This window comes from Trachemys scripta, chromosome 21 (assembly GCF_013100865.1).
Source record: "Trachemys scripta elegans isolate TJP31775 chromosome 21, CAS_Tse_1.0, whole genome shotgun sequence".
Lineage (NCBI taxonomy): Eukaryota > Metazoa > Chordata > Testudines > Emydidae > Trachemys > Trachemys scripta.
In genome coordinates this window covers 6431132-6453788 of record NC_048318.1, presented here as the reverse complement: position 1 = coordinate 6453788, position 22657 = coordinate 6431132, and the positions used below count along the sequence as shown (strand labels likewise).

General features: G+C 47.2%; 1 protein-coding gene across 1 annotated transcript in view; it reads right to left on the bottom strand.

Annotated features, from left to right (window-relative positions):
- Nucleotides 1–17806, bottom strand: part of ST14 (ST14 transmembrane serine protease matriptase) — a 49898-nt gene extending 32092 nt beyond the window's left edge. The window contains exon 1 of the mRNA XM_034754758.1: nt 17317–17806. Within this exon, the coding sequence (XP_034610649.1) occupies nt 17317–17427 (111 nt within the window). The 5' untranslated portion in view covers nt 17428–17806. The remainder of the gene's footprint in view (nt 1–17316) is intronic.
- Between the last annotated feature and the right edge of the window lie 4851 nt (nt 17807–22657).

The following is a 22657-nucleotide window of genomic DNA, read 5'->3' as shown; positions in this document are numbered from 1 at the left end:
CCCCTCTCGGAGGGAAGCACCTGACACCGAATTCCCGAAGAAGAAAGCGGCGCGGTGGAGCTGCTGCCGGAGTGCTGCTGATCACAATTGTGATCGTGGCTTTCCCCCCAACACCGCCCACCCCCACAGCTTGGGGTGGCAAAAACCCTGGAGCCGGTCCTGGCTCTTCCCAGCTGGTATTGCCATTTCCAAGCCCCCTATTCAAACCCATTCAAAGTGCTGATCCCCTTTCCCTGAAAAACCACTAGTCAGAACCCTGCATCTCCTAAATACAGGATACACCTGCAGACAACTGATGGATGAGGATAGAAGAGGCTCATCACCTTGGTTGAAAATCTTAAAACTTTGTTCCTACCATATATTTCATTTTCCCTTTTTCTTCTAAGGCCCATCACTGCAGTAGCTGTAACGCTTCCCAGGTAAATCATATTTGCATTGCAAGGTTGCGAGAGGTCTTCCAGTGTAGACTAAGGAGGAGAGTCCTTGAGTTTTGCCAGTAGAGAGAGAGAGAGAGCGCTTATACTGAAAGAGCATCCCACCATCTCTAGGGAACTACTCAACCAAGTTTTCATTTTGCTCATTTCTTTTCCCTTTTTCCTCCTGTTCTACCCCTTGTATCCCCCTAGCAAATTCCTCTGGACTCCACTGCTGTGTCTGCCAGGCTTGGATTAGCTGTTATCCATGCCAGGGAGGACGCAATCAGTAACAGTGCAGCATCCTGCAAGGAGGAAACATTACACACCGATCAGGCAAGAGGACTAGAGAGACATCAGTCACTTGGTACAGAAACCAAACCATTGATCATGGGTTAAGGTGACATGACGTGTCGTGAATTGAGAGTGTGTCTTCACTTAGGCTCAGCGTCTACCTGCCAACAAGTGTTTCCTTTCATGGACGTTAATTCTCAGGGGGCACAGAATGGAAATATACCTTCCCTGCCATTCTCCTTCTAGCCCCCTTTTATCCACCACAGGACAATGGCTTTCAGGTAGTAATAGTAAGCATGTTTCACTTTCAAAGCAGCCTAGGGGGGTTAGGAACTGGGGCCTAATTCCCTTAATCTGATTTGAAAATCCCAGCCTCGCATCTCTTTACACAAATGGGTATTAGGCTTGTTTTACAACTGGGGAAACCGAGGCAAAGAGCGTGAGTGATTTCCAAAGTGCCAGGAGAGAGCAGCAGAGTCTGGAATGGATAGTCCAGTGGTCAGGGCACTAGCCTGGGGCTCGGAAGACCCAGGTTCAATTCCCTGCTCTGCCACAAACTTCTTGTGCCACCTTGGGCAAGTCACTTAGTCTCCCCGTGCCTCCCCGATTGTAACTAGACAGTTCTGCCCTCTTAGTACAGCAGTGTGTCTATTCAGGAAGACTCAATTTAATCATGGTTTTCTACATAAAAGTGCATTCTTGTTGGTTGTTATAACCTTCATACATATTCTTCACAACTCAGAGATAGATGTAGGTTTCATTTGTAGAAGGTACACACTATACATTTTTAAACAGTGACTTATTTTGAAAACTTTTCAGACTAGTTTTACAGCTATATCAGAAAATGAATGATTGTTTGGTTATTTCATTTACCAAAGGTAATTGAAGCAGATATCTATGAAGTCATTGGGAGCTGAACTATCATTAAAATTCGGAGGATTTTCTTGCCACGCTGTATTAGGAGGAGAACATCACCCACCAGACATTTAAATTTTTTTATTTAACTAAAAACAACAACGTTAAGTACTCTGGATTTTTTTCTTCAACAGCAAACATATATTTTAACAAAGAAGCATATGTCCCTCCCTTCTCACATTTATCTCCAGACTTCTTCCCCTTGTCCAGATCTATTCCACCCCCAACAATCTTCTATTCATAGAACTTTTTGAAACTCGGCACTTTTAGAGAGAGGTAAGAGATTGACACTGTGTACACAAATTTGCAGAGGGACAATAGGGTTGAGGTCTGTTATTTCTCACCTCTATATATTATTAAATTTATTTATTTAAAAACATTTTTGCTGTTAACAAGCATGTTACCTCCAGAGAGAAATATCCACAGTTTGAGAACTGCAAAACTAAGCATCTCTGATGGAATCATGTAGACTGAGCACTGAGTCCCATTGGGTAGATAGAAAGATTAACCTAAATAATCTATGCAGAAGCCTGTGGAACCCCATAAGATTGAGTGCCTAATCCATGAACTATTGGAACTCATTTACAAAACTTTTCTTAAACATGACATGAATATATTGTCTCATACTATAGAATTACAATTTATAATCCCTATTCCATGATGAGATAGATATCTTTAAGCTATAATGTATCTTTATTAAAACAATATTTAGATAGGTTTTTCCCTCAAAAGGCACTTTATCAAAAAAAAATCGATTTAAATAAAAAAAATCGTGTTTTTTTTTTAAGTCACTGATTTTTATCTACCTTGTCAGACTTCCTCTGTGGCTTTGAGCAAAGCACTTCCTCTGTGCCTAGGCTTCCCCATGGGCAAGTGGGGGATAAGGGGACTCACCCACTTTGGAAACGATGGGAGGTGTAAACTTAGTTTTTAATAGTGATTGGAGACCCTCTGTGGGTCTCTTACCAGTAAGGAGAGCTTGGGGAGGCTTGAAAGCCAAACCATGGCCAGCTCTAAGGACCCACCCACTGCATCAGCTGTCATGGCCAGTCAGTTTGAATTCTGTTCTCAGTCAGGCAGTGTGCTGGCCAACAGCGAGCCCGTCCAGCTTTGCTGTTATATTCAGGACACCTGAAAGCAGGGGAACGCCATTCCTCATGCATCCCCGTAAAGACAGGCGCTGCGCCACAAGCCCCCCAGTTCTCTGGTCTGAAACGCCAGCAGGGCAGTGGCTTTCCCCAGCCTCCAGGTACAGCTGTTCACTTGGTGACGACATGTGGCCCAGAGGAGGAAGAGTGCGGTTCCCTGAATAGTGAACCTCTTCCTCCTCTGTGATCTGGCTGTTCAAGGTATTTTTAGACAGGAATCGTGATCTGTCTAGACAAACCAGAATTTCAGGGAAAGCAATGACTCACGCTGCCAGCAGCACGCCCAGAGCATGCATGGGCAGCAGGGAGAGGGGGCAGATCTTTGAACTAGGAAGGTTTTACTGAAGAGCAGACACCCCAGCCGGCAGAGAGGAGCTGATGGGATCCCCTGCTCAGAGAGCCAGGCTGTGTTTGGAGCGTGACGCTGTATTGCCATGGTGACTCAGAGGCGTTCAGGATCAGAGGCATCGGCTTCTCTAGCTGGTAGACCGCTCACAGGTGGGCGTGCAGTGCAGCACCCTGCTCATGGAACAAGCCGCCACTGCTCAGCATCACCACGCTGTTCAGACGATCGAGCCACTACAATTTGAGAGATGCCTGACCCAACAGCACGCGGGATTTAAACACAACCACACCCACTAAAGGTTTGTGTGTGTGCACACCACTGCCCTCTACTGGATGGGATTAAAAGTGCTCAGCTGTGTGCCATTAGCCCTATACTGCTAGCAGCAAATGGTGAGTTTCCTTTGCTGAGGTGGTAGAGGACTTTGTTTGGGGAGAGGGAGGATCAGAGAGTCCTAACCTGCTGTGACCGTACAGTTCTGAGCGGCCTGGCCATGCGACACAGTGATAGCAAGAACAAACGCGACAGTTGCAATAAGCTATCCAGCACGTGGTATACCGGGCTTCACCCAGGCTGCTTCTCACTCCCGCTCACTCCGCACTGCGGGGGGGAGGACACGTCTTTGTTCTCCACACCTCCCCCAGCTCTTCTCGCAACATGAACATAAGAAGGATTTTTGTTTAACAACAAAAAAGTTCCCTCCACCCCACCCAAGCCGGAGCCGAACCTGGAATTTTCAAGCCATGTGCCCGGCACCACAGGGCTGATGGCACCCTCCCATCCTAGCTCTGACATGAGGCAGAGATCAAGTTCCAGCTACGTGGCTGGTGGGGTCCCAGGAAAGGCACAGCGGCCGGAGGATAGTTTCCGGGCACAGGCATGAGATCCACGCTGGCAAAAGGCAAGGACTGAGTGTGCAGGACAACAGACACGTCTGCGGTGAGGGACTGGGTAGAGCAGAAGGCACAGACCCGGTGCTGGATACTTCGCCTTCACCATCAGCCCACACCCCACTGTACCTCCAGAGACCTATCCTCCAGCTAAACCAATGAACACTCTCAAAAGGGAGCAAGCGATCTCGGGGCTCTGTGCTGCTGGCATCAGTCGGCAGTGTCACCCAATACCTGCTCTCCCCACGCTGCCAATTCCCAAATTCCAGGAGGGATTTCACCTCCTCATGAGGATCAGGATTTACCAGGAGAAAGGTTACCTGTGACCTTTCCAAAACCCTGGTGTGTTTCGAGCCAGCGGCTCTGATTCAGGCTGCAGGCCTTGGCTTGCTCGGCAGCTCCAGCTGAGAAGGTTGCATGGCAATAGATCAGGAAGAATGAGCAAAAAGAGGTGAAAGGAAAGTAATACTGGAAAGTCAGTTCATCTGCAGGACAGCATGGCCCAGGGGTCAGGAACCGCAGCATCACCTTCGTCCGCGATTAATGCAATGCCCAGAGATGAACAGGACCCTTTCCAACACAGTCTACCCCAAAGAGCTTGCAGTCCAGCTCACGGCCTGCCCAAGACAGGACGTGCCCGGGTAGCACCAGTGGAGAAGGATGGCGCTACAGCACATCACGGCTGATCCACACAAGCTTTTCAAAAGCCTGTTTTAACCTCCGTTTCCGAACCAATGCTAAATGAAATTTAGTCTTTGGTTTTACCTGCAGTTAGTGTTCAGCTGCACCCTACTAGTTGGGGAAGAGGTCGAAGCCGGACATAGGGACAGGACGGGGCCCAGGGTGGTGCTGCAATTGTGATCCAGGCGTCAGAACTGAGATCAGAGTCCACAGACGAGCCAGAATCAGTACCATAGCTGGGATCCAGGTCCAGGCCAAAGGTCAAAGCCGAGTAGTCAGGAAGTGGAGGCAAGGCTGGAGCAAGGTCAGAGTAGGGCTCGAACGCCTGACACACCGCGAGGCTGCAGGAGGGTTCCTGGTTGGGTGGTGATCTGCAGCTCTGGCGGGGTTGGAGAAATACCCGGGGGGATGGGAGGGGAGCAGGTCATCTGACCCAGGCTCTACTCTGGGACAGGCTGCTGCTGTGTGACCAATGACCGAGTCACTGCAGGCTCTGCGGGAAGGGTGAGCGAGTGCAATTGGGTTGTTATGGTGACTCACCGCAGCTCTGCTGGAGGGGCAGCTGAGGGAGCAGCCCTGATTGCGCTGCGGGTTTGCCTCGCACACCCATGGTCAGTAAGGGCTAAGTGTTGTCAACTGTGGCATCCAGCACATCATCTGCTTTGCGGGTACTACACTTGAGTTCCATCTCTTCACCATCACCGCAGGGTTCTGGGATAAGCAGAACAAAAACTGGAGGCATGAAACGCTAGGCACACGAGACTCAACCTGATACGACCCAGCCAAGCCATCACTTCGGCACAGGGGTCTGTCCTTTCCAAGGCCTAGCTACCAGCTCTTCTCGTCTCTGTACAGACCTGCAAGCATCTCAAAGTGCTAGTGACACACGTATTGAGAGAAACCCTAAAGCAAGAGTGCCTGGACAAGAAGAGGGCCCCACACATGTCCAGAGGTCGAAAGTCAGAGGGCTGGCTGAGAGCTCTAGGAAAAGGCACGTCATCTAACCAAGCAGGGCTGCTGGACTGGAGCGGGCATCTGATTCAGGGCCGTTCAGCAAAGTTTTTTGTCATCATCTGTAAATAAATCTTTCCATTCAAGACTCCAGTCCCCAGCCTGTGAATCCAAAGACCTGCACATCCCAGGTCTCATCTGCCCAGGCTGATGTTTAATAAGGATTAGTCAAATCAACACCAAATATGCAGCCTGGGGCCAGGTCTGCCCTTGGAAGGTCTTGTCAGCACAGCTATCCCGGTATACTACACTGGCAAAGCATTCCTAGTGGGCATGCAGCTTATAACAGCAAAACCGCACAGCTTTGCCACTACAATTGTGTCTACACTGAGGGCTTTTGCTGGTACAGCTATGTCTGACAGAAGTCTGTAATACAGAACTGACCGGCGGCAAGTGCCAGAAGGGGCAAAAACAGCATCACATCATTCAACTCAGTCTTCCAAACCAGACAGGCTTGGGATGCTCCACGCCGCTAAAGAAATGGATCACACACTTTAATTTCCCATTCTCACACACATGCTCAGGAGAGCCTATTTCAAGACAGACTTGCATCCAGACAAATTATGTCCAACTCTGTGCTTGAGACACAAGTGCTTGAGCTGATGCTGCTCCCAGTGAAGTCAATGGCAAAACTCTCCTGGATTTTAGCAGGAATGAGACTTTAGACAGTCAGGTCAAAATTTGCAGAAACAAGGTTCCCATAAAAACCTTTAGAGTAGTAGATGCCTTTTTATCTCTAAGTCTTCCCACACGCATATTCAGTGATTCTAATGGAAACAGGATATTTCTGTCCAGTAAGGGCATGATATTCACTTTAAACTATTCATATTAATTTGAATGGGAATTGGGCAGCCCAATCTCTTTGATTACTTTGAAATATCTCATCCTAAATATTCCCCTGAACTCCATACAGGTCCACCATGGTGCCACATCCCAGAGCCTGGAAGCAGACTGACTAGTCAGTAACTAACTGTTAAAGTGAAATTGACATATCTATTTCCCTTGTCCCAACACAAGAACCTAATCATGCAGCATTACAGTTGAAACCAGAAAAACATGAAACTATGATTTGTTTTCATGCTGCAAGATGCAACAGCAATAATGATTAAAAACCACATGGAACTGCATCCCACAGCTGGTTTTCAGAATTCCCTATTGAAATCAACAAGAAGCTCTGCTTAAAAACCAATAGCTAAGCCCAAAGAAAACAAAGTCATGAGTTGCATTCCACAAAATCATGACATTTAAAAACAAACACACAACAATACTTGTTAGGGGGGGTTATTTGCCTGCTGGGTTTTGAGCCCCTGAGGACACATTTTCAAGCTTTTATCTGGAACTATGTAGGCTAGCCACTTAGCTTTATTAATTCTGATGATTATTTTACGAACTAAGATTCTCAGCAACCACATGGCTCCAGGACCTGGTGCTTTAAGAAATGCACTACATATCACGAGACTTATGATAAAAATCACGAGAGCCGGCACATGGTGCATATGACAAAGTAACCTAAACAATCCAAAAGCCAACAAAATGTACATGTTCAAAGTGGGCACGTAATTTAAAATGGTCTACATTTCACACTACATTTCAAATGAGAGTGAGTGTTCACATATTAGCTGTAATGTACAGGTATGGGAGTGAAATGGGGTCACCTTCCTTTTACAGAGAACAAACCTAACCTGTTAGTTGGGGAGCACCAGGCTAAGCATGAGGAACCAGCACAAGGTCAGAATTGTTCAACCAATTCAGTTTGATAACAGTGTTGCACCCGGATCCTTTGTAAACTCTGCTTGCACCATTATGGAAGTATAGTACAAAAGGTCATCACTGGTCCTTTTCATGCAGGGCTGGAATTGGCTTTTGATAAGAACAAACACAATTGAAGATAAGAAGCCTGAAACTAAACAGCCTTAGGATAGCAGAGAAATCCTGTCAGTTTTCGCATTTCTCTTCCTCCTCAGTTCCTTGTTAAAGGACAATTAGATTATAAAATGGAGATTAACCTAAGGAAGGAATCAATTGCAGGAAATGAGACACAGAGCATCCTGCCAACACAAGTGTCCTTCCTGACAAAGGGGGAAAGACCAGTGGGAATCAGTTCAGGGTAAAGCTGGGTAAGGAGGGCTGAGTGTGCAACGCCTCTGGTTAGAAGCTACCTTGACTCTTTAGAGCCACAAGTTCAACTCCCCACTAAGCCAACTCATCTTGTTGCCTTCCCGAGTTAGATGAGAAACTGAATCCCATTATGTTTACTGTGGAGGATTCTCATGGAGGAGACTTGAAAGCCAAGGCCCATTATGCTATGCATAAACATTAAAGATTTGGTCCAGTGCCCCAGGCAAGGGTTACCTACCCAGCTGCCTTTCGGCAGTGTGCTGCATGCCAGCTGGCTGGTGCCCTGCTGCATCAGACACGTGGATAGAACTTTAAATAAGACTTCAGAATTCTTTGGACTAAAAAGTTACTTTATGGTCCTGATTTTGATCTCTCTCAGACCAGTGAAACGCCATTCATCATGTCAATGGATTTTAAACCCCAATTTACACCTCTATTTGTGAGCAAGGAAGCAGGCCTTGACACTTGTATGCACCCTTTAAAAAAAAAAAAAAAAAAAAAAAAAGCTGTTCTCCAATACAGCTGTAGAGAGGTAAAGACATTTAAAAAAAAAAAAAAATCCCCTCCCCCCCTTCCCAAGGAACTGTCTCCCTCAATGAGTTTCAAGCAGAATCCCACATGGAAATCAATAGGGAGTTTTACTTAAAACCCAATAGTTATGACTTGATCTTGCATGCCAAACTCCCATTGACTTCAGTGGGAGTTTGGGGTGTGCAGGCAGGATCAAGTCTGATGCACCTGCTTTGATATTGTCGCCATTCCTCAAAGGCATCCAACACGCCACGTGGCTGATTGCCCCAGGGAGCTTACAGTAGACAGACCACAGGCAGCATCACGATTCAGATTGCACCGAGCATCCTCTCTGGGTTCTTAATTAAGCATAAATACAAATCTTGGGTCCCCTCCCGCCCCCCAAGATAGAATATGTTCATGATATTCCTCCATTAGTCACCTGATGCTATTTAACTAGCAATAAATGACAATAGATGTATGGCAGCCCTCTCCTGTCTAGGTGCTCAGATCACCGTACAGCAAATAGAAAACAGTCAGGAATTCAATACCTAGCAATGGTCTCCCTGAGTAATGAAGGCCAGAGCCAGACTTCGCCAGAGGGTTTTTGGTTTTGTTTTTAAGGGGTGGGGAATCCAGGTTCCAATTCAGGCCCATTAATACGAACAGCAGAAGACAGATACAAGCACTTCGCATCAGACACTAACCCAGAGAGAGTAGATGGAAATTCTACCATTTTACCATCCATACCAGCTGGCAGGGATTTACACTTAACTAGGGCAAGAAATCTGGTCCCACCTAGAACTCTGCTGCCGCTCTGAAACCTACATTTGAGCTAAAGAAGAATCTCCATCATTATTTGTAGCAGGCTAAGGCCTATGACACAGCGGAATAGATTTGTTGCCAACTCCTGAGATATTTGGCATTTAACACACACACACACACACACAAGCCCCTGGAGGCTGGTCATTAGTTGATACTCTCAGCTCTATCCTTAAATGGGGGAAGAGAGAATTATAAACCAGCCAGCCTAACTCCTGGGACCTAGAAAGATGCTGGAAGAAGCTATTAATCGATTTGTAAGCACCTAGAGCAGTGGTCCCCGAACTGTGCGGCAGACCTATAGGCAGGGGTGAAAGTAAGGCGGTACGGACCGGTATGGTGTACTGGTAAAAAGTAGCCGCCGGTACCGGCCCGTACCGCTGACTAAGGACCCTGCTTAAAGAGCTGCCGTGGCACCACTTTAATGTCGTTGCCCCTTTTGTCCCCCCAGCCGCTGGGGGTGGGGGGGGGAGCAAACGTAGCAGCTACCCCGGGGCCATGATTTAAAAGGTCCCAGAGCTCCAGCTGCAGCAGCGGCTGGAGCCCCGGGCCCTTTAAATCGCTGCTGGAGCCTCGGGCAGCATGGGCCAGACAGCTCAGATGGGCTGACCCCCCACACAGCCCTGCCCCTTCTGCCAGAGGCCCCACCCCTTTTGGGGGGGGCCAGAGCCAACCTCATACCAGTAAGAACTCAATTTTACTTTCACCCCTGCCTCTAGCAGGGTGCACATAGGAATGTTCAGGGGGGCGCAGGGTGTCTGGCCCAAGCCAACCCCCATAGGGGCGGGCAGGGAACATCACCCTGCCCTGCTCTGCCCCCGCCCCCAGCCGCAGGTCCAACCCTGGCCTCTGCCACTGTCTCCTGGTCCTGGGGGAACACAGACCAGGTAAGGGGAGGCACAGACAAAAAAAGTTTGGGGACCACTGACCTAGAGGATAATAGGGTTATAATTAATAACCGGTACAGATTTGTTAAGAACAAATCACACCAAACCAACCCGGTTTCCTTCTTTGCCAGGGTTACTGGCCAAGTGAATAGGGGGAAGCACTGGTTTTGATATATACTCCTGAGGGAATTCTGTGCCCAAAATTCTGCACCAAAAAAACCCCAAAATTCTGCATATTTTGTTTGTCAAAATAGTGCAATATAACCACACTAGTTTCACTTATTTTGCTAATTTATTTAAACTACCATACAGAGAAAAAAAATCACAATAACTGTTCAGCATTTCCTAAAGACACGAAAGTTAAATTATAATACCTTGCATTCCAGCAATAATCCTGGATTTTAATTTAAATTACATGACTTATTTTGGTGGTTGGTGAGCTGTAAAGTAGACTGTCGTTTAAATTCCTCCAACTTTCACACATGAAAGTCGTACAGTTTTGCTAATCATTGCCCTTCATTTTTTTTAAATGGGCAAGTAAAATAGATCTAACCCCACTGTGTCTCTCTGGCACAGGAAAAAAAGGGAGAAAGCACATAGACCTTCCTAGCTGAGGATTGTTACTGTCATTTACAATAAGGTTCTGCCAAGGTAAAGGAGCCTTAATTGACTAAGAATGGGAACAATTAACTGACAATGGGAACATTAGCAGCCTGCCTGCTTAGTTGTTACATTTCTGCTCGGCCTCGGGGACAGAGCCTGCTTCACACAGCCCTACACCTCCAAGTCCGGGATGCAGCAACAGCGATGTGAGCGACAGTTTTCTGTCTCACTCTTTTGCAAGGCAGGCAGGCACCCAGCCCTACTCTCTTACCATCTCTCCAAGGAGGCACATACACACGCCCAGTCTCCCTCCTCCCCTCTGCAGTGATCTGCTGCGCCCGGCTGCTGGGGAAGGGGGGTTGTGTTTCCCACAGATTTCTTGGCTCCCCATTTTTCTGCAGGGGAGCCAAAAAATCTGCAGAAGGTATGAATTCTGCACCCCCTTCCCCCAGGAGTAGCTATAACTTGATTTTAGTAAGATTTTTGACACAGTCCCACATAACATTCTTCTCCTAAGCAAACTAGGGAAATGTGGTCTAGATGAAATCAGATGGGTGCACAACCAGAGTTGTTACCAATGGTTTGCTGTCAAACTGTGAGGGTGTATCTCCTGGGGTCCCGCAGAGGTCTTCCCTGGGTCTGGTAGTATTCAACATTTTTATTAGTGGCTTGCATAATGGAGTGCAAGGTAAGCTATAGAAAATCTGCAGATGGCACCAAAGGCCCAGTTGCAAGCACTTTGGGGGACTGGATTAGAATTCAAAATAACCATGGCAAATTGGAGAACTGGTCTGAAATCAACACGATGAAATTCAACAAAGATAAGTGATAAGTACTACATTTAGGGGAAAAAAAATTGAATGCCCAGCTACAAAGTGGGGAATAACTGACTAGACGGTCATACTGCTGAAAAGGTTTATAGTGGGTCACAAACTGAGTATGAGCCAAGAATGTCATGCAGTGGCAAAAAAAGCTAATATTCTGGGGTGTATTTATAGGAGCACTGTATGTAGGACACAGGAGGTAACTGCTCACTTTACTCAGTGCTGGTAAGACCTCAGCTGGAGTACGGTGTCCAGCTCTGGGCACCACACTAGGAAAGATGTGGACAAATTGGAGAGTCCAGAAAACAGCAACAAAAATGATAAAAGATTTAGAAAACCTGACCTCTGAGGAAAGGTTAAAAAATTGGATATGTTTAGTCTTGAGAACAGAAGATTGAGGGGACACCTGACAGTCTTCAAATATGTTAAGAGCAGTTATAAAGAGTACTGTGACCAAATTCTCTACATGTCTAATGAAAGTAGGACACACAGTAATGGACTTAATCTGCAACCATGGAGATTTAAATTAGATATTAGGAAAAACATTATCTATAAGGGTAGTTAAGTTCTGGAACAAGCTTCCAAAGGCGGTTGTGGAATCCCCATCACTGGAGGTTTCTAAGAACAGGTTGGACAAACACCTGTCAGGGCTGGTCTAGGTTTACTTGGTCCCGCCTCTCCAGGTCCCTGCCAGTCCAGCATTTCTATGAGTCTGTGATTCAAACAACTTAGTAAAAAACAATCAAACTTTCAAGACCTGCTGGTTGCGGAGAGAAGCTTGAAAGTGCACCCTCCTAAAGGTTTAAAAAAACCCAGAAGGCAAATATCCTCCCCGCTAAAAAAAGTTTATTTGCCATTTCATGATTTTTATGCCAGTGATATGATAGGGATCAGGGGTCATGATTCATGACTAGTTAGGATCGGCAACATGGAAACCAACTGCTCCTGTTGGAAAAACATTTTTTTTCCTGTTGCCAAAGGCTGGCAGGGACACAGTTTTTGCCGGGCTAGCACTGACAGGACTTGGGTTTGGAGTTTCCTGGATGAAAAAGGCCCCTTTTGTCTCTTTGCATTTTAAGCATCCTTCCTGTATCACTCCCATGTGCTTTTTCACAGTCATCTTTGACAAATTTGAGCCTTGCAATCTAAGGCAGGAGTTAAACAGCAGGGAGTTTTGTTAACTAAAACTAGTTCTACCCCTACAAGATCTACAGTTTGTTCCTTCGTTATCCCCTAATCCCTGCTCTGAACAGATCCAACCACTCTTCACCTTGGAAATGCAGCATAAAATGCTACCAGTCAACACCACACACCTCCTTTTGGTCACAAACTTTTCCCCACCTACATACCAGCACCTAGGCCTGGTAGAGGAGGAAGTGTGTGTGTAGGTTGAACCATACTGTTGTCTTCATACTAGCTACTTGTCTCCGCTTGATTTTTTTGGTCTGAGATTATGGGACAAGACTTCAATGAAAAGGCCAGTGAATATATGTCTCTATAACCCGCCAATGGATGGAAATAATGTGCTTCCCAGATCTGGGTGAATATAAGTAGTATTTGTGAAAATGTGGTCCAATACAATCCAGGCACTCACTTTAACAACACTGCCTAGTCATTTCCCACCACAAACAGAGCAAATTTCATTTGCAGAGCAAAGATCCCAAATAGTTTGGCTCATGAGTTCTGATCACCATGTTTGGGGTCAGGAAGGAATTTTCCCCCAGCTCACATTGGCAGAGACCCTGGGGGGTTTCGCCTTCCTCTGCGGCGTGGGGCATGGGTCACTTGCAGGTTTAAACTAGTGTAAATGGTGGATTCTCTATACATTGAATTATTGAAACCATGATTTGAGGACTTCACTGACTCAGCCAGAGGCTAGGGGTCTATTGCAGGAGTGGGTGGGGGAGGTTCTGTGGCCTGCAATGAGCAGCAGGTCAGACTAGATGTTCATGATGGTCCTGTCTTGCCTTAAAGTCTATGAGTCTGTGCATTTGAGTGGCCATCTTGGCCCTATCCTCCTGCTCAGAGCAGATTCAACCATGGTTACTGAACTAGTCCTGGATACAGTTTGTCCTCCTTGGCTACAACTGCAACAAAATAGTGCTTATTAGCACCAGTTCTGCTGCATTGTGTCAGCAACAGTAGCCTTAACAAGCCCTGTGTGGAAATCACACACTGAAGGAGTGGAAACTGCAGCTCAGTGGTAGCGGATTGCAGCTGTCAATAGGTCACCAAACAGCCCAAAGGCTAAAATTAATTTGAATGAAGTAGTTGGAATTGTTCTACCAACCAGACCACCTGCTTGCTGCTAACCCATGAAGAGAAAATAAAGGCTGAACTAATCAGGTAAAATTATTCCTGTCATAACTATAAAGGGAAGGGTAACAGCTCTCCTGTATACAGTACTATAAAATCCCTCCTGGCCAGAGATTCCAAAATCCTTTTCCCTGTAAAGGGTTAAGAAGCTCAGGTAACCTGGCTGACACCTGACCCAAAGGACCAATAAGGGGACAAGATACTTTCAAATCTGGGGGGGGAGGGAAGGTTTTTGTTCGTGCTCTTTGTTTGGGAAGTTGTTCGCTCTTGGGACTAAGAGGGACCAGACATCAATCCAGGTTCTCCAAATCTTTCTGAACAAGTCTCTCATATTTCAAACTTGTAAGTAAACAGCCAGGCAAGGCGTGTTAGTTTATCTTTGTTTTCTCAACTTGTAAATGTACCTTTTACTAGAGTGTTTATCTCTGTTTGCTGTACTTTGAACCTAAGGCTAGAGGGGGGTCCTCTGAGCTCCTTAAGTTTGATTACCCTGTAAAGTTATTTTTCCATCCTGATTTTACAGAGAGGATGTTTACCTTTTTCTTTAATTAAAAGCCTTCTTTTTAAGAACCTAATTGATTTTTCCTTGTTTTTAGATCCAAGGGGGTTGGATCTTGATCCACCAGGAGTTGGTGGGAGGAAGGACAGGGGATGGTTAATTTCTCCTTGTTTTAAGATCCAAGGGGGTTGGATCTGTATTCACCAGGGAATTGGTGGAGAGTCTCTCAAGGCTACCCAGGGAAGGGATCAGATTTCAGGGAAGGGAATTTGCTTTGGGATGGTGGCAGCGGACCAGATCTAAGCTGGTAGTTAAGCTTAGAAGTTTTCATGCAGGCCCCCACATTTGTACCCTAAAGTTCAAAGTGGGGAAGCAGCCTTGACAATTCCTATGAAGAGTTCACTCTGCTGTGGGATGGACAAACTATACAGCTACAGCTCACCCAAGTGGCACTGCCACAAAGCTTTGCTAATAGACACAGTCTTTCCTGGTCAGCCCAAGGAGGAATTGTAATTGAGGTTGCTAGCCAGAAGCAACTCCTCAGCTGCCACACTGATTACCTCTTAACAAGCTACACATGAAGCCTGGAAGGGTTAAAGCAATCAGGCCTTGCCATCTCTGCTCTGCTTGGCTAGGTTATGGATTCTCCATCAATGGTATTTCTAGGGGACCTGCCATTGTTCATGTTCTGCTCTCGTTCATATCAGGGACCCATATGGGGTTCCGAGGCTGTGACCGAACAGAATTTGACTCCAAATCTGAGCACCCCTCAGTTTTCTGCTTAATGAAAGCTTTCAGCAGCATAGAACGTAAAACAATAAAGGTCTTTACAGAGCAGCTGATCTGCTCCGGCCTGCATACATACAGATACAATTACTGATTCTTTAAATCTGTAACAAGAAGTTAGGCAGGACAGGGCAGGGGAAAGATAATAAGTAGAAACTCTACAGAGAAGACAGGGCTCAACTTCTCTGCAAAGTTAACTGACGTGTTGCTCCTAAAATCCCATCCACAGCAAAACCCCTTCACTTAGGCCTTAGCTACACTGGCAATTCACAGCACTGCACTTGCTGCGCTCAGGGGTGTGAAAACGCCCCCCCCCCCCCAGCGCAGCGAGTGCAGCGCTGTAAAGCGCCAGTGTAATCAGCGCCTGCAGCGCTGCACGCTCTCTCACAGCGCTGCAAGCTACTCCCCTTAGAGAGGTGGAGTACTTGCAGTGCTGCGAGAAAGCTCTCGCAGCGCTGGCAGCGCGACTACACTCATGCTTCACAGCGCTGTGAATCCGTGAGTATAGCCAAGGCCTCAGTTGCAGTGGTGCTAACTCGAGTTGGCTGGCCTAGAAGGGCATACAGACTGGGAGCACAATTAATCAGCTGCTACCACAACCAGAATGCAAGGTAGCACCACTAGTCCTCCAATGCTTTCCTGTAATTCCACCTCACACCACCCCCCTGACCTGTGTGGACACAGCACTTCTTGTTTTGCAGGATGGCTGCAAGCTAGGCTCACTGGAGAGGAGTAACTTGAGTGTAGATTGAGGCAGAGTTAACTCCGCATCAAAGACATTCTCACAGCCTGAGACCAGATGAGGCCATTTGCCTTACATAACTAAATTCCTCATTCAGGGCAAGAAGAAAGTGACTCAGCAATTCTTCACCATACAATAGCTAACAATAGCTCACCTAGGAACCCGCAGTTCATAGATCAACAACTAAGACTAGAAACAATCTGGGAAGGCACTTGCACTTTGTTTTAATATAAAAATACAATTTTCTAAATGCCCGGTTTTAAATAAGCAGAGACTGCAAGAGGTGCACACACTTCCGGGTCAGCACCAATGGCCCAAATCCACCCTTAGAAAAATCACCTGTCTGACATGACCTTACCCTTCAGGAGATAAGGCCTCACCAGGATGTTCAAAGCCTTAGCAGGAAATTCCACGGGAATAATAGCCAAGGCCTTGGAGTTAAGAGACAAGGCCAGGTTAACCTGGCCCTCTTTCACAAGGCAAGAGCAATACTCCGCACAACCAATAAGCAACAAAACAGCCCCCTTAATCACCGTAAGGCCTGGGCTACACAGGTAAGTTACTCTGGATCAAATACAGGGGTGATTTGGAACTACTTGAGTTAGATCCAGTGCAAAATAGTGTGGACTTTTAATACACTTAAATTGCATTTAGAGCTACTGAAAATATCTGTACAGTACTCATTTTAACCTGAAACAGTATAAGCCTGGTTCCCAATTGTGTTAAGAGTACTAAAATTATGTTTTGCACCCATTTCACTAAATTGGTTTTTAGAGTAATGGCTTTTAAGGTGAGAGTGAACTATTATTAGGTTATCTAGTCTGGCCTGTATAACACAGACCATGGCATTTCACCCAGTTACCCCTGTATTGAACTCAATTACTTGCAGTCAAACGGATTCAGAGTTGGCGCAGCACAGCTTGTCACCCAGACAAGGCCTGCATTAAGCTAAAAATCAAAAATGACCCGGGGTTAAGTCTATTTAAGACAGTCCATACAAGGCTGTACCCTGGTTTAACCAAAGCAGGTTCAAAATAGATTGAAGTTAGACAGGTTCCAGTTTGCAGAAAGGGTCTGAACAAGTAAGTTACCTCCAGCTAAGGTGAGACGGGATGATAGGCCTATCCAACAGTCCTGGTGCTGTGAAAACTGACAGACAGCATTTCTCATATGAAAAGCCCTGCAAGGACTAATCAGACCAGCCCAAACCCTGCCATCAAAGACCCCTTGAGCTAGAGCAACAACCAGTTCCAGCCTTCCTCCTCCCTATGTGTTATTCGCTGAACAGGAGTGGCTGCTTATCTATCCCACAAGCCAGGAAAGTCGACTGCTCCAAGTCACTCCACAAGCCTTCGTCCCAGCACTAGGGAATACTTTTCACTCGTTTTATTTTAGAAAACGCCCAGAAATCTGCATCTTGCGAGCAGGGGCCTTTAGACCTGGCCTTCCCCTCCACTCACTCGTCAAGCAGGAGAGGGGAATGGTTAAAAAGCAGCCCCCTAAATGCAGCTCACCTCTTTTCTATTGTTGTACTTCAGCCCTGAATCCGAGGTTTTCAGTTTGCTTCCTGGGGAAAGCTGATAATCATTCATTTTTCTTTCTTCGGAAAGCCGATAGTTCTTCATAGTTTCCTCCCCCCACCCTTTTTTGGGGGGAGGTTTGGGAAATCGGGGGGGGGTGGAGTTTGCCCCCAAAACAATTCAACGTTTTCAATCCCAGCGCACAGAGCTGTTGTTCCTGCTGCGGTGTACAAAGTCCTTCCTGGTGGCTGAGTAGCTCAGGAACCGGAGTCCACAGCTGATCAGTTTCAGCTGAAACTCACAGACCGGGTGAAGCCAGTTGTGGGAACCACAAGGTCTCGGAGTACAATACTTCCTAGCCCCCTAGGTTACCCTCCCACTTGGGTCCTGTACTTTGGTTCGCTTCCCTTCCCCTTTTCTCCTCCCTGTGTTTGTCTGGAGTTTTCCTCCCCTTCTCCTTGGGCTCAGGTAGTTTCAAGGTGTGGCTGGGTCTCTCTCGGTGTGTGATCACACGAGATTACCTCGCCTGGGCCCCTCCTCTCTCTCTTCTTCCTCCTGCAGGTGAAAGAAAGGCTCTGCCTCCTGCAAAAGGCTCATTCAGCAGCTCCATTCACTTGCACAAAAAAAAAAAGAAAAAAAAAACTGGTGGTTCTAATCCTCTGTCCCTGAGGCACCCTGATACAGGTGGATGGTGGCACCTTGTGGGGTGCCCACACACACTGGTGATGAGCCCTACCCTCCCCCCAGCATGATAGAAATAAAGATGTATACATAAAGGAACCAGCCAGCTGGTAAATCAAAGTAGCAGAAAAGCCCCCTTTATTCCCATCAGAATAACCTTCCCCAAAACCCTATCAAATTTTGGGGATATTCCAGACACTGGCTGGGAGTGGGCATGTGGGGGGATACACAGCAATTAGAGTTACAGTGGATTACACACACACACAAACACACACACAAAATGGAGCTCTACTTCTCAGGGGAGAGGTTGTGCTGGGGGAAGTGTGCTAATTTCATGCAGGCACAGAGCAATCAAACCTTTCTGAATAGGCTGCTAAGGTGAAATTGACGATGTGAGCCACTAAAATAGAGCTGGGAAGCAAAGGGAGTGAACAAAGGACTGCCCAGCGGGGCGTCTATGCCAGCAAACACCAGGTCCCACCTTCTCACTGCTGTGAATAGGGTTGCAGATTGCACCAAGGATTATAATGCCTAGGTGTCCCTATGCGTTTGGTCACCGTGGCCTGGTCTACACACCATTTTTGTACCAGTATAACTATTTTTGTTAGGAGTGATTTTTTTTTTACCACACTCATTATCCTGGTACACCCCCTAGCGTGGCCAGTTATACTGGTATAAAGGAGCCTTAGACCAATGTAGCCTAGTCCCTTTCGTGTATGGGAATACCTATTCCAGCATAAAGCAGCTTTATACTGATATAATTGCATCCACAATAGGGACGTTATACCGTTCTTGCAATACCGGACTAGTTAAAGCAGCACCAGTTTTGTGGGCAGCTAAGCTCTGATGAATCAAGGGAAGGCATTTACTTGGTAACAGTTTCAGGACGCAGACAAATGCCTTTAGCATAGCATGTGGTGTCCAGACAGTCAGATGTTAAGGTTAACAACCGATGTGGCTGCAGAGGGATTGTCTGGCTCTATCACTAGACTCTGACATGAATCCACAACAAAACCTCAGATCCAAACACTCCAAACTTTGGGGAAATTCTAATCTGGAGGCAGATTTAAAAACTGTGGCTGGGACCTATTTATATTGAAACTCTGTCCACCCACATTCGCCTCCACTGCTCTTTATTATGGACTAGGTGGGTAGAAGGGGCCAAATCCCTGAACTCCCTAATTTTTAATCGTCCAGACTCAGGGGTGGATTAAGAATAAATTAAACATGGATTCATCTAAACTTTTCAGCTCCTCTCCCCCGACTCTTTGATCTTCCTCTCCTGCCATTCATAGGGTCTCTTCCAACCCAGCTCTTTCCTTCTTAGGCCATGTGTACTCTACAGAAGCTTTTAGCAGCATAGCTGTGCTGGTCAGAGATGCGAGGAGGTCTGCTCTGTGATCGATATTATATCTGTGCTGGTAGAAGCCACTACTGCAGATGCAAAACTGTAACATTGACAGGTATAGATTGGTTTGCTCAGGGAGGCTGGAATAAGTGATGCTACAGTACTGGCAAAAGCCGAGTTTTGTCAGTATAAGATGCTCAGGGCCGGCTCTAGGATTTTTGCCGCCCCAAGCAGAAACAATTTTGGCCACCCCCGTCTTTTTCTTACCCCACCCCCGGCCCCGCCTCAGCTCCGCCCCTTCCCCAAATCCCCAGCCCTGCCTCCTCCCCCCAGGCTCTCAAGCCTAGGAGGGAGGGGGAGAAGCAGCGCGTGCGCCGCGGCCACTCAGACTCTCCCCCTCCCTCCCAGGTTCTCAAACCTGGGAAGGAGGGTGAGCAGCGGCGCGCGAATCAGCTGTTTCACGCGCCGCAGCCGCCCGGGATCTCCGCCTCCCAGGTTTGAGAGCCTGGGAGGGAGGGCGAGCAGCGGTGCGCGAATCAGCTGTTTCGCGTGCCGTGGCGTGCAAGCAGCAGCAGCGGAGGTGAGCTAGGGTAGCCAGGGCACATTTTTAGGGGCAGCATTCTGGCGCCAGCCATGCCGCCCCTAAAAATGTGCCGCCCCAAGCACCAGCTTGTTTTGCTGGTGCCTAGAGCCGGCCCTGAAGGTGCTGCTAGTGTTTGCTGGCCTGGTATACAGGAATAGCTATACCGGCAAAGCACTCGGACCTCGTCTCAATTCCATTTTCCAGACTTGGGCATGTTCCATACGAATGTTTAATATGCTAGCAACACCCATTACAGACTGGCCCTGTGTTCTTCACTGCTGACCTGGGTCCCTTTCACACCAGTTGGTCTCTCCCACAAGGATCCAGCCTTAATCCGTCCTTACAGGGTGCAGTGTACGTAGCTGGGAAAGTGTGATCTTCCATGCCCTGTTCTTTTATATTCCTAAAAACTCTGCCAGTGCACAGCAGAAGCTGCCATTTTCTTCTCACACTTGTGGCTGAGACACCTTGTGACAGAGGAAACACACACATATCCTGTGTTCTCTCTCTGCTGGTTTCCTTAGTCTAAAATATATCATTCCGATTGCAAATCTGTAGTTCCCATCCCCCCTGCTGTGGGCCGTTCCTGCAGCCCCGGTGTGGAAGATCTGTTCCTATGATTTGCTCTTTGTGTACATGCAAGCCACAATGTACACAGACAGCGCCTTCTCCTCCGTGTAAAAACCTTAACTCTCTCCCCACCCCCCTTCTCCTGCTCTCTCACAAACTCCAACCATCCCAATCACTTAACCAGGAAGTATCCCCAGATAAAGATGACAGGTTTCAGAGTGGTAACTTCTTAGTCTGTATCAGCAAAAATATGGAGTCCTTGTGGCACATTAGAGATTAACTAAGGTGCCACAAGGACTCCTCTTTGTTTTTCCATAAAGATGTAACCCTTCGAAACCCAGCCGTGTTAGTCAGCCTGCTGAAACCGATAGCTGGCTGGTCTCCGGAGCAGGTGGGGCCTACAGGTGCCCTATGCAGTATCGTAGAGGACTGACTGGACGAGAGCCAGCTGTGTTGTGCAATACATGGCTATGTTTCTACCAAGCTCCCTGCCTTGGGAGCCACGCCCTTGAGGGCTGCCTGCTAGAGTGCAGTTTCTGTGTTACACTGGTGTGCAGGCAGAAGTGCCTTTCTTAGCCATACAGCACCGTCCCTGAACTGATCCTCTTCCCTCTCCCGTCCCTCCTCAGCACCCATTTTGTCAGCGAGCTAAGCGACATGGCTGGGAGCGGAAGGAGCTCAGCGCCGGGGCCGCAGGCAGGATTGGTACGCTGCCATCCTGATTTACTGTTTCCGAACACCCGCAGCTCCCGCTGACGTCACCCGGAGTTGTGAGCATTCAGCACTCTGGGGAATCAGGTTCCTACTGCTTACAGGTTAATGCTTTCACTGCTGGGCTGAGCAGAAAGCTGAAATGTGATGATGGAAAGGAGCTAGAGAGACACAGGAGTCAGAGGCCCCTGGCTGATTGTGGCCGTTCAGTTCTAAGGCTTGGGGGCACAGAGCTGGCCTTAGCTGTATTTCATTGCAATCATGATATGATTGATTTATTCTTTGTATTGTAGGAGCCCCAGGCATGGCCCACGACCCTCTGGTGCTAGGCGCTGTACGAACACAGAACAAAAAGATGGTCTCTGCCCCAACGAGCTGACAATCTGCTATGCACGTGTTCAGTCGTATGCGGTTATATACATCATGAGTATATTCTTCCAAAGCTTTCTTTTTTCACAAAGGTTATATTTTTATTGGGTTTTGATACATCATGAACATAAGTCAGTTAAACACCATTGGATAAAGATCAGGTGAAAGAGGACAAAATAAATGACCATGTGTAGGAGTTGGAAGGGGATTCTTCCCACCCCCTCAATAAGTTTGTATGTCTCCTTCCTTTGAAGTATCAGGGATGTTCACGGCTGGAAATGGGAAACTGGAGTAGGAGAGCCAGTGCTCGGAGGTGGCAAAGAATCTTCTCTCTCTCAGGTACGTGGCTGGCTGGTTCCTGCTCACAAGCTCAGGGTCTAACTCATCTCCCTATGTGGAGTCAGAAGAAATTTCCCCCAGTCAGATTGGCACTGACTTTTGGGTTTTTTTTTTCCACCTTCCTCTGCAGCACATGGGTGTGGGTCACTTACCTGTATCATCTGGGTACAGCTCACTTAGTCAGTTCCTTGCCAGTGTTAGGGCCTCGGGCACTGGTGCACCTGCGTCCCTCCTGTTCTCTGCACCGAACTATCTAGTTTCCTGGTAATATTTGCTCACATTTCAGTTGTTCGGTTTAGTGTGCGGCTGCTGGCCTGTGATACACAGAGGTCAGACTTCTGACCTCAAACTCCATGACTCTAATAACTGTAGTAGCAAGTCTTTGTACTTCCAGGCCCCTTTCGCCCAAAGATCTCAAAGCACTAATCCAAATCATAATGAATTAAATCTTCTAGTGCCCCTCTGAGAGAAGGAAGTAGGATTCGCCCCATTGTAAAGGATGCAGAAATTGAAGCAGAGAGGTTAGTAACTCAGGAGTTATGACTCATAGCTCCCGCTGCTTAACTACTCAAACACATTCATTCCTTCAGGAAGAGTGTGACCGTATTCTTCATACACCATTTAAACATGATGGGCCAAATTCATCCTGGGTGGAACTCAGCCATTAGATTTACACCAGGGTTGCAACTGATCTCAGGGAGGGTCCATATATTTAACAGTGAATGTATTTTGGC